General features: G+C 38.2%; 1 protein-coding gene across 1 annotated transcript in view; it reads right to left on the reverse strand.

Annotated features, from left to right (window-relative positions):
* The window catches only part of fam171a2a (family with sequence similarity 171 member A2a), a 55,599-nt gene that overhangs the window by 3,607 nt on the left and 38,816 nt on the right, over nt 1–13,176 (reverse strand). Inside the window, exons 4-7 of the mRNA XM_053614589.1 lie at nt 9,372–9,530; nt 4,003–4,182; nt 551–664; nt 140–266 (exon numbers count right to left, since the gene is read on the reverse strand). Of these exons, the coding sequence (XP_053470564.1) occupies nt 140–266; nt 551–664; nt 4,003–4,182; nt 9,372–9,530 (580 nt within the window). The remainder of the gene's footprint in view (nt 1–139; nt 267–550; nt 665–4,002; nt 4,183–9,371; nt 9,531–13,176) is intronic.

Genomic DNA, 13,176 nt, shown 5'->3' on the forward strand with positions numbered 1-13,176 from the left:
CCACTTCAATCCTAAAGCTATGCTTTTGTACAGGTGGCCTCACAGCTAGCTAAAGACCACCCCAAGTAAAAAGGTTCATTAATCTGTTTTGGCTTATGTGGTTCGGTCTGTTCAACATGGATAGTTGGAACCCAAATACCTGCAGTAGTAGAGCAACAAGCAGAGCAGGATGAGAACCAGTAGTGCCATAAAACCCAGAATTGCCAGAAGGAAGATGGTGTGGTATGTGGTGATATCTCTCAGGCCGGAGTTGTTCAGCACTGAGCCTGGAACAGAAATATGAAAATACTATGTTGTTATCGTCTCCTTTAAAAATGTATGGCATCTTTAGGATATTAGGACATAATGTCATGATTTACCTCCTCAGCTTAGTGTGAATCTCAAGTGTCTTGACTAGCTCCATTACAAATATTGTGACAAGTGTAATTTATCAAACATTGGCAGCATTCCAGTAACACTAACATTTTATATTTTTAATAGAGAACAAACATCTGACTAAACGGCTTTGGCTGGTACTGTATGTCAATGTAGAGGGCAAAGCAGAGCTCACCTCCAGCTGATGGAAATGCTGCAAGCCAGTATCCTAAATGTGAAGTCACAAAACTCCAGGTCATGTGAGACCCATCTTTTTTAATGTAGCCTGCACCACTTCTAACCCACAGACCTGTAGGACAATCACACATGGATAAACACAATGAGATCCCATATAGAAGTTCAAACCATACACTGAACAAACTCTCTAATAATTTGTATAGAAAACCTGCAGGTTGTTATTCTTGTCATCATTTTAAACCAGGATCACTTAATGTAAGCCTATGAAAATGAGACTTACAGTACATATAAAAGTACCATGGGTAAGTAAGCAAAATATTTACGTTATTTATGGATTTTAGGTTTTTAAAAATTCTAATAGAGGCTGTTCTGATGCAAGGGCGGGAAGGAGCGCTTAATATTCTTTCCTTTCAGTTTAGTGCCAAATGGTAGCGTTTAACTTAAAACATTACATCAAAACTCGATATAGTGAGTATAGTGGGATGCAACCCAAATAGTGACCATTGATGGCAAAAGTGCCAGTGTTCCAAACTTCTCATTTTCCAAACTTCTCATTTTATATATATAAAAAAATCCTTAATGCTTTACAAATTTATTTCCTTCTCCCAGTTATTTAAGGTCGTCTCATTTTCAATCTCTGCTGGCCGTTTTTCAGCTACATGCTGTGCTATAATTTATATCTTGAAAGCTCCACCAGTCAATTTATCAAGTCCTTAGAGGCAAATTAAAAGATCTAGTACAGCTGCCATGCTAAAGTCTGGCCACTTGGGTGCGATGTATGTCCTTAAATCATGCAACCCTTGCTCAGTCCCTGAAGTAGGGGGCTTTCCCAGAACAGGTCATGCAACCCTGCCTCCCTCACACTGGAGGCTAAGCTCTCTACTGTCTGTAAAACAAATAGACTTCAAAGGGAGACTGTTCTCTTAAACTCATGTGTGTACACACACCCACAACACATGGCTGTGACTGTCCATTTATTCATTCTTTTTTTTTTCCCTCGAAATCCCAGTACATCCTGCCCACCCACGCATGTTGCATATTGATATCCATTCCTCCCCAGCTCGCCTTACTAAGCTGTCGCTTAACAGCCAGATGGACTAAGACCTCCATTTTACGTGATGTATCACCTAATCCATGTTAAGACCTTTAAGTTAATGCTAGTGCAGGTTCCCACTAATCAAAGCTGTTTACAGGAAAGCAAGCTAAATTCTATTTGGCAAATGACAAACAATTAAAGATGAATCTATACCTCAAGTCATGTTATATAAGATATACAAGATCATAATATGTGGCCTACAGTTGCTCTTCTCCAGCACATGACTAACTACACAATCGTAGGTGGTTTTAACAGTAGGAGCGACCTGTGGTTCCAAAAAAAAAAGTCTTAATGATAGTGGACAGTGCTGCCTTATGCCAGTGTTAGACTTTCAGCAGTCTTTTAAAGCTATTACTTGTAACACAATATGAGATGATCCCAATAAAAATGTAGAATTCTGTAAAAATGTCAGATTATACAATGAATATTCTCTAATGATAAACCTGTAATTAAATTACTCGGCATGATCCGGGTTCGTTGGGAGAAAATGGAGTAGCATTAACAGAAAAAGGTCTTCTGTACGGTAATAGCAATGTCATGGTTGAGTTGGCATATTTTTTCTGTTCTCTCTATTCGCATGCATGGTAGCTTTGCAACTAATTATATGAAGGGACATGTATGTAAGCTGGTAATGTCAGCATAATTAAGGTAACTTTATGCTAAGACAACCTATTAATCTGAGACCACCAATCTCAACTCACAACTAAAAATCTTACAACCTTGTGTTGTGCGATTTTTTTTTCTGTGACAGCAAAAATGGGTTGAAACTCGTACATCTAACATCAGTGTTAATTCTTCCGTACAAAGCGCTCTCTCTTTTTTCTTTTTTTCACAGTATTTTTAGATGATTTGTGCTGGGTACTAGTTGTTATCATTGTTCGACTCCACCCTAATACCAACGGACTATTGTTAAGTGGCTGGTAATACTGAGCTTCTAGGTAGTTGGAACATCAGCTATGACGAGCAAAAATATCAAAATCTACAGGCACTTAAGTTAAACAAACAAGCAAATAGAGCCCTTCAACAGAGCTTGGGCAAGTGAGCCATGAATTAACATGAAACACGGGGAGAACATGCAAACTCGAAACCCCAGCCCTGGAGGTGCGAGGCAAACGTGTTAGTCACCGTGCACCCCCCCCCCCCCCCCAGGAAGATAAAAACTACATGCAAATGTATAAACTATCTGTATCTAGGTACAAAGTCTGATAATATCCAGGCTCTGAAATGTGCATCCTACATCCTACATAGATGTGCAACACAACTATATCCAACCTGTCTCTAGTCTGCTTCCTAGCTCACATTAGCTACCTACTGTAAATCATGAAGGCTTTCCTGCAAGCCTTCTGCACATGTGCTTTTCAGCAAAGTTTTCTTAGATCTTCTTCAATGCTTTCTTTTTTTTTTTTTTTTTTTTTTTAACTGTTATTGGCAATTAAAGCAACATAAATATATAGAGTCATTTTTATTTCATGAATTCACATCATAAAAATACAACCACATGAAGATGTTTTGGTGAAAATCTTTTCAGAAGGATACATAACAAAAATGCTGTGTAATCCACAGCATGTCTCAAAATACTGTACGTTCCCCAAGAAACCAGCACAAACTGTGCAGTCCTTGTCCTCTTTGCTTTAAAAGAATGCCTGCATCTAAGGTTGCAAATGTGACTTACACCCTCCCTTCTCTCTCTCTCTCTCTCTCTGTACCGCGTTGTGTAACAATCCTTCTGTGAAGCAGTGTTCCCATCATGACCTGAGATCTTCTAACCTCAAGCAGCTGCAGTAGTTGAATATCTTCTTTTATTCATGCACTCTGCACCGAGCATGCTCTGACTGCAGTCTGTGTTTATCATTCGGAATTAAAGCTGAATTAAAATGGTTAAAATAGTAAACATAACTGCTCACTACAGAATCGACATATGCAAGTGATTTTGCAATTAATATGGCTGTTGATTAGGTAAGGAATAACGCTTAGGGGCATGCTGTTATAGGACAATAATCAATGACACTGTAGTGTGATGTGGCCTGACACGAGTTATGAAGCCATGAAGAAACTGAAGACTCCATCTATGAATGCTAAATAAACATCTCTTCACAGAAAACATCACCATATAAACATTTACACATGTACACTAAATGTGTTTACGGACTACTGTCACTACTCTCAGATCTATATAATATAATTGAAACACAACATTTTCTAGTCCCTCCACAAAGGGAATCCTGAAATGCAGACATTTTAGCTGAAGCTGTCCCATGAAAACGGAGAAAGTATGAAACCTGATTTTCATCTGTGACTGTACGGACATTTGATACACTGCTCATTTAATTGAAATATTTCACATCATTGCTTACCCGTCCTGTCCTCAAACCTCCAGATGGGGACACTGGTGGCAGATTTGAGTGGAGAGTCTGAGGGAAGAGGGACGGAAACATGGATAGGTTCTGAGACCTGCACCTCAGTGCCATTGGGTCCAGTGAGTGTGGCACAAACTGCAGCCACTGCAGTCAACTCTACCCAGCTACTGTTCAAGCCTGAGGGCACACAGAGAGAGAGAGAGAGCGAGAGAGAGAGAGATATGAAGAAATGAAGCTTAAAATGCTTTGCAGGGAGGAGTTCCTGTAAAAGTATTTCTAATTAGGGCTAGGCGATTTATCGATATAATATCGATATCGTGATAAATTATTACACAATACACTTTTCTGGAGATATCGTTGGTATGGTGATGTTTTTTAAATGTTATTTATTTATTTATTTTTTACATTTTTAATAATTACAAATCTACTCAAGTATCATATGATATTTCTGTTGTATCACCCAGCACTATCTCTAACTTTCTTAGACATTACAGGCTCAGTGTTCTCAATTTTCGCTATATTTATTGCGTGTGGGTGCTCAAAATATTGAAAACAGTATTTTTTTTGGGGGGGGGGGACTACACTACTTAAGAATATTTTACCGTGTTAAAGTAATTTTTGCTGGCTTAACTGCTGTTTTACATTTACATTTATTCATTTAGCAGACGCTTTTATCCAATATCAAGCGGAGAACAACACAAGTGGTGCTACCATACAAGATTTTTTAACCGAGTTCTAGACAAGCAAAGTGCGCAGAGTCGAGGTGTAAGAGCCGGAGTAAGGTTTATTGTTTATTTCAATTTTTTTAAAGGATAATGTGGAGTTGGCGTTTTAGGGGTTAGTTACGTGTTCACAGAAGAGGTGGGTCTTTAGTTCTTTTTTGAAGATAGCGACAGATTCTGCTGTCCGGATTGAGGTTGGAAGTTCATTACACCACTGACGGACAGTTAGTGTGTCCCTCAGTGGTGGAATGAACTTCCAACCTCAATCCGTTTTACACAACTGGAATAATCCAAAATCACAAATGTCACAGTGGTTATTATACTGTATTATACCACAGAGCTGCTGAATTCTCTGTATTCATTTTCTATAACAGCGGCTCTGACAGTAGTTCCTGCTGTAATTTAAATGATAGCTTTAATAATAGTGTGCTCGTTTAAATACATTTTTGTTTCCATAGTAACAACTTGATCATGTGGTGGACGTTGCGTAAATCTAACTCTACTAAAAAATGGATTTAAAATCGCGTTGCTATTTATAAAAGAAAAACAAATCATTACTGATATGGTGTATAAGTTTTTAGTTTAGGAGGTGCTTATTTAACATCTATGGAAGGGGTCTCCAGTATCAGACCTAACAGTCAGCAAGTTTTCCAAGGAGACGGTGCTTTCTGTTTTCTTGGCAAGGTGATGAGCTAAGTTTTTTGGTCTTATTAACTTCAGGAGAGAAAAAAGAGGCTGATAAGGTAAGCCTCTGTCAGGAACTAACTTTGTGGATTGTGGATGTTCCACAAAATTAAATGTAACTACAAATGGTTAAAAAGCATGATGTGCTGTTCATTAATAAACTGCCATTGTGTAAGAGAAATGAAACACTATAACAGAACATCCCATCATGTTTTATTACTTATCTGATTGTGTCTCTCTTCAGCCGACTACTGCGATGATTAATAAAACTAAACCAGTTTTAATATTGGCATGGCCAGAGTTTGCATTCTCTCTGTATGCCTAAACTGTCTCAAATGCCCTAAATCATCCACCCTGTCTTAATGTGTTTTAGACTTGAACCATTTGTGTTCTTGTCATTTGCTAATTTGTGTTGTAAATGAGTCATGAATAAAAACAGGATGCGAATAATTCTGGTGTTTGTTGTAAATACAATCGGCCTCTGGCCTTGACAAAAGAGAATAAAGCAATGAAAAAGAAAGACATGTCTGTACGTGGAGACACAACAAAGGACATGCTGTAACCTAGCATTAAGTGTTCGTGCTGAGAGGGGCTGGCTCATGCAGGAACATTGACACTAAAGGTGGGGGAGGAGACAGATCACCCTGTAAACGCAAAGCATGGGACATGAAAATACCCAAGGGGATTGGACAGTGTGAATAATGCATGACCAAATAAAGGAGCAGATTTTCCAACACTGCAGAGACTGGGGGTGCGATAACACAGATTGAGCTACTGTAGCAGCCTGGATATCCCTGAAGATGAATAAGGATTAGTAATGTATAATGAATAGGATAGTAATAATGTAATAATATAATGTATGATGTAGTAATGTACTGTACACAGTAGATTTTCATTATTTTAGAAATATAATGATCACTGAAACCAGGACTGTGGAATAGTTCTATGGGCAACATTTTCAACTGTTTCACTCAGTGCGTTTACATGGACAACAATAATCCACTATTAACCCGATTAAGACAATACTGTGATTAAGAAACTACCACGTAAACAGCAATTTTTAATTACCTTAATCCGATTAAGCTCATACTCGAAGTAAACACAAATCGAATTAAGACGTGGAGTATTCCTGTTTTAGTCGCGTTATTGACATGTATTACAGACATGAACACACCTTAATCACACTATTAACGTCGTGTGAGAGTTTTCACCGAATTTTACGACAGGACACGTACACACATGGCAGTGCTCAACCGTTTTACGGCAAAAAAGAGAGCACAGCTGCGTCCGAAAACACGTACTTGCCTTCTATAGGCCTGTAGTAGGAGAAATACATGTATCTCGGCTACTATATAGACAGTAAGTACGCGGTTTGGGACGCAGCCCACAGCTTCAAGCAGTTGTCTATTTGCACGTACAGCATGACAAATAATTAACCGCACTTGAAGCGTTTGTAAAAATTTTTTTATAAAAACACCCAAAACTGTACATGGTACCATAACGAAGATGAACTGTATGTTGATACGTGAAATTCTGGAAGGAACGTCGGACGGCGTGTCGTGGTGACGTAATGACGTGTGCTATTAATCGAACTATGTTCTATAACATGTAAAATGGGAACATGAGAGGAGTATTCTAAAAGCGACTCATGTAAAAACCTTAGTCACAATATTGTCTTATTCAGAATAAGGTCAATAATTAGATTACTGCTGTCCATGTAAACGTAGTCAGTCAGTACATTTACATGGACAACAATAATCCAATATTAACCTGATTAAGACAATACTCTGATTAAGAAACTACCATGTAAACAGCAATTTTTTATGACCTTAATCCGATTAAGGTCATACTCGAGGTAAACACAAATTGAATTAAGACATGTGGAGTCTTCCTGTTTTAGTCGCATTATCGAAGTGTATTACAGACATGTACACACCTTAATCACACTATTAACATCGTGTGGGAGTTTTCACCGCATTTTGCGACAGGACACGATCACACACGGCAGTGCTCAACCATTTTACAGCAAACAAGAGAGCACGGCTGCGTCCGAAACCACGTACTTACGTACTATATAGTAGGCGAATTACACGTATTTCAGCTACTATATAGTAGGTAAGTATGCGGTTTGGGATGTAGCCCACGGCTTCAAGCAGTCGTCTATTTGCACGAACAGCATGACAAATAATTAACCACATCTGAAGCGTTCGTAAAAATTCAAAATAAACACACCCAAAACTATATATGGTACCATAACGAAGATGAACTGCATGCTGATACGTGAAATTCTGGAGACAACATCGGACGGCGTGGCACGGTGACGTAATGACGTGCCCCGTTAATCGATCTATGTTCTATAACATGTAAAACAGGAACATGAAAGGAATATTCTAAAAGTGACTCATGTAAACACCTTAATCACAATATTGTCTTATTCAGAATAAGGTCAATAATTACATTCCTGCTGTCCGTGTAAACGTAGTAACTTTCTAATGATCATTTTCACTCAAATGAATTGTAAACTGTTACATTTGACACTCTGTTGTACGTGTATTTTTCTTGAAAAACCTAAGTGCTATTTTTGACTATTTTTGGTGAAAGTTTTCAGTGGCTGTAATTTCAGTACATCCCAAAAAAACCTCCCAAAAAACATTGCTACCTTAGCCAAAAACATAGATCACTGTTTTGTTTAGTTTCTCACAGCAATACCATGTTCTTCTCTGCGTTTAATAGCTGTCGTGTATGATTAAGTTACAAACATACTAGGAATAGAAGCAGAGGTAGCAATGTAAGGTGTTTACAACAGTAGCAGATTAAGGCTCCATTATACTTCCTTTTAACTATGTGTATGTGTATGCAAGATGGCTGCTGTGCTTGGATCCTGTGGTCGTTTGGAGCGTTGCTTGTGCATGTCCTCAGAAATGAACATGACGCCCCGTCTTCTGGATCTTCTAGATTACTAAATACTTTTGAATGCAGGGTCAGGGTTTTTTGACTTGAGACACACATCATGACAACAATCACGCAGACGGCAGAAAGTTTTAAAGAGAGACAGAAATCATCAGTTTGTTTAACATCACTGTGCATGAAATCACAAAAACTTAGCTTGAATTTGGAATCCAGATGGATAGGGATGTTTTGGCTATAAGGTACCATTTAGTGGATGTTGCTTTTAATCCTTCAGATGTAGGTAAGATATGCAAGTCAGTATATAAACAATGCCACTTGCATTGCTGCTGCTTCTACATGTGCACGCAAGGTCATTCTTCAAGTATAAACCAGGCTTTATACAGCCACAGCTTTTACAGTGCAGTCACATCCCCCGCCTGGAGAAACTGAGTAGATGTAATATGATTTACGCGGAGTCCAGAAGAGTTGGACACAAAATGGATGAGAACAATTGGAGTGAGGTGAGGTCTGAGCATACACCGTTACTAACTGTGAAACAATAACCACCCTAATACTAATGTTAACAAAGCTGAACATAGATTTATAGATTTATTTCATATTAATGAACTCAAAACATTCTCTGTTGACCCTAACAGAAAGCAAGGGTGCCACATCGGTGCATTATTCAAACAGAAAAATCAAGTTGAGATGAGAGCACTGATCAAACGATTACTAAAGTGATATGGGGAAGGAGGCGGGGCTTCTAGTGCATGTCAGTTAATATTGGAAAGTTCAAAACACCTATGCGACTGTCAGTCATTCCAGATTCAAATGATGCTCTTTGGGTGTATTTTTGAGTGATAACTAGAGTACCATTATCAGCATACTCCCATGATAAAATTGGGAGCTCCTACTCAAAATGCTGGTTGGCAGGTTTGCTGTTGTTAAAAGTGCAAGGCATTCGGTGTTTCAGTTGACTTTTTCAGTTAAAGAATGCATAACGGAATTACACGGATTATGTAAATTCATCACTTTTAATTGAATTGCTTAAAAGAATCTTTTTGAAATCACCTGTGCTGTTGTTCTCCAGGCCAAGGGGATAGGGGAAGCCACCGAGCTCGTACTGGCTCCTAGTGGAGGTGAGCATGGCCGAGAGAGGGACTTGGGAACTGTTGACTGTGGGTCCAATGGCTTTTCTCTGGAGCTGTACCCATGGATGACTTCTGGAACCTACAATACAATACAAGAACACATGGAAATATATTATATTTAACTTGTATTACTTCAATGTTATTCCGCATCACTGGGGCAATCTGGGGAGATTTTCATCTCTGGAATTCCAAATTATTTTAAGAGACCTCAAATCTGAGCCTCCTTATAAGATTTAGTAAATATGCCCAAATGTCAGAACTTTATCCATTTTGTCCTTATTAATATTATTACATATCTGTTTAAATCCAAAAACAACATAATTGTAGAGTACAGATATTATGAATATGCCCCACTATACAGCTATCCTACGAAGACAAAAAGCAAAATGCAAAACCCAAAACACACCTGTGTCTGTGTGAATTTGGGATGCCTGTTTTGATTAGCACTGAGATAGATAGCCACTGATAGGCTTAGACAGGCTTATCCACTGTCACATAATGCCACGCTCTCTATCTCTCTTTTTATTTTACGTTTCCATCACATTCACTCAGCCATAACACACATACTCAAATTTCTGCTCCAGTCCCACTGCATTCCTCACACATCAACTCTAGTTGAAATTGGACCCAATCCAGTAGCGAATGTGTGTGATGACGACTGACAGAACAGATCTGTAAATGTCTAGAATTGGCAGAATTTTATTTACGAAACATGTTAAAGAAGTATGGCATGCATTTGTAATTATTTTATGAAAACTATATTAGGTTCGATCATTTCAAATTTTATAGGCTCTGACATCTTGATCATATTGACTGTGAAAAAACAAGTGAATAAGTGTATCCTTAAACATCTAACCATCATATTTTACATTTTAAGACCATTTAGGAATTATTTAGCATAACACCCACAATCTATATCTATCTATCTATCTATCTATCTATCTATCTAGCTCTCTCTCTCTCTCTCTCTCTCTCTCATATATATATATATATATATATATATATATATATATATATATGTCTGTGTTGTTTTTTAAATCTAAAAAATGCACTTAAAAATGTACAAAATTTATTATATATAATTTTTTTTGATCAACTATTGTATTGCTGCCCATTTTGCAGACCTATATGTCATGATACATATCGTATCTTAGAAATTCCAATAGTGATATGATATTTTTGTCCAATCATACATTTTGCTATTTGCTAATCAGTTATGTAATTCAGAAACAAGTTTATGTTTAATCGGTCTGTTCTGAAAAATGATGTCAAACACCACATCTTTGAAATGGAGGCATTTTTTATTGACTCTTAACCATAGGTATCCAAAACAAGCAAAAAGAGGCATAGACTTCTGATGTATAATTAACTCTCAACAGTCAGAATGTCATGGATATCCCAAAGGCTAATCTGGACTACAGCTCCCAGCAGCCACTGCACTACAACACGGTCACACGACCTCCTGAATCACATTCTAGTTAAGGAACACTATGTCCAACTACAACTCTCTCTGTGGAACACACAGACAAGTCACCTTCCCCTGAGGACTAATCACACACACCTGTTCTCAATCACACCACACTAATTAAGAGACTTTCTCACACACACAGCCATTGCAAAGTATTATGCTCAGTTGCCTTTTGTCTCTTTCTATACCAAGCCTCCGTACCGTGTCTGATTTTTTTTTTTTACTTTGCTTATGTTTACAATCTCGTCTCTTTGCCCTGCCCTGTTTGTACTGTTTTCCTGATTGCCTAACCTCTGCCTGTTCATGATTATTGACTTCTGCCTTATCCTTTGGACTTGTTGTTTTATTAAACTGCCATACCTACATTTACATCTCTCCACATAATCACTATACACTTTAAACACTTCAACTTTGCACAAATGGAATCTAATAACAAGCGCTCAGACAAAACAAACAGATACAACAGCTGATTCAGGAAAGTGGGGTCAGATTTAATTAGGCTATAAGAAGCCTGATAGGAATTTGATGCTTAATAAGGCTACTTCTTTAGGTCTCTTTCACTGATAGCATTGCTTTAACAGTGATTCACAGGAAGGAAAACCAGCCCACATATGACGGTCATAGGTGGGTCAATCCCAATAAAGTTGACACAGAAAAGTGTGGTTATGTAATAAAAGCACAGAAAAGTCTATCTGTGACTGGTAGTCTGCCAAGCTGGCTAGGTTCCTGAAGAGCTTGGCTATTTCACACACAGCAGCACAGAATCCACTTCACACTGGGGAACCATGTGGCTTGGTTCCAGAGTTGGGGAAGTCTGCTGTCTGAAATGGCACAGATGCTCTTCTGGTTCTCTCCATATGGGTGAACACTAAATATTGCTATGACATCACACACAGTATCATAGTTAGGGCTGTCATGGTTTTGAATTTTCTTTACAGAAATCCACAGCACTACCTCACTAATACACTTGGAGTCATTGTTCGCATATTCTTCATACTTCATTGTTATTAGTCAGAAGGTGTCGACTCTGTTTTTATAACAGTAGCTCTAACTGTAGCTCCAGCTGTAATTCAAATCACAGGTTTATATTAATACACTTGTAATATCTTACTGCTTCTACAGTAACAGCTAATAGTTTTGTAAGGTACCCCATCCATGTATTAGGCCAATAAACTGATTAAAAATGTGTAAGTAAGACGATTTAACTTTTTTTGTAAGGAGGCTCCAGTGTTAGAGCTTTGTAACAGACAGAGGTAAGGATGCTCCTTTAAGTTTTCCACCACAGGAAAGTCTGTGGACAAAGGATGTTGTGTTCCTTAGCAACAAGCTGCAATTTCTTCGGTCTTATTAACTCAAGAGAAAGTGAGGGAAGTGTTTATAGTTGATTAGAACGTTTTTGGATGTTCCACAACATAAAATATAACTATAAATGGATAGAAATAATGTGTTGTTCTTTAATAAATAAACGCAATCATTGGCAACTTAAGCAGTATAAGACGAATAAAACACGTTGGGGTGGTTGATTATTTTCCTATATCAGCACGCCCTGTCATGTTTAAATCCTAACTTAATGTGTACTGTTTGAACAGTCATTGTGATTACGCTGAATGAAAATTAAAATTACTGAACAGCTTCTCTAATGATTTAAATTTAAAAGTCCCTGACAGCACACAAAAACAGTTAGTATTCACCATTGTGTCACCCCAACCCTTCACATTTCCTGCCATCAGCTGTGCTAGTCTCTGGCTGTATGGATGTGCTCAGTGATGCGGAAAACAAGAAGCTCACTGGGGTTAAGGGGTTCCTCAGAGCCCAGTTCTCAGGCCTCCTTTTTCTCTGCCACTGAACAGAGCTTGTCTGTCTGCCTCAGGAACAGTGCCATATTGAACTGGTCCTGGTAAGTCAGGACACAATGGATCAAAAACATTTTCCCCCAGAAGTCTTTAGAGCTCTTTATGTTTGTTTTTATCCAACATTTAATATATCTTCATGTAAAATGACTGGAACAAGTGTGAATAGCCGTAATCATTTTCTATCAGAAATCATAATAGTGTAATATTATGATGGAAGTGAACAATTAAACCTTAAAAAAGGGGGGGGGGGGGGGGAAGAAGCCCCAACTGACACTGCAATATCAATCTCTCAAATGTTAATCAGTACACTCCAGGGACTCACTGCACTCACATTGATCACGGAAGTGCACTCTCCTCAATTCTACCAGCCAATTCGTCATCATTTCAATCATGGCAATCATTGT

The sequence above is a fragment of the Ictalurus furcatus genome, chromosome 2 (genome assembly GCF_023375685.1).
Source record: "Ictalurus furcatus strain D&B chromosome 2, Billie_1.0, whole genome shotgun sequence".
NCBI lineage: Eukaryota > Metazoa > Chordata > Actinopteri > Siluriformes > Ictaluridae > Ictalurus > Ictalurus furcatus.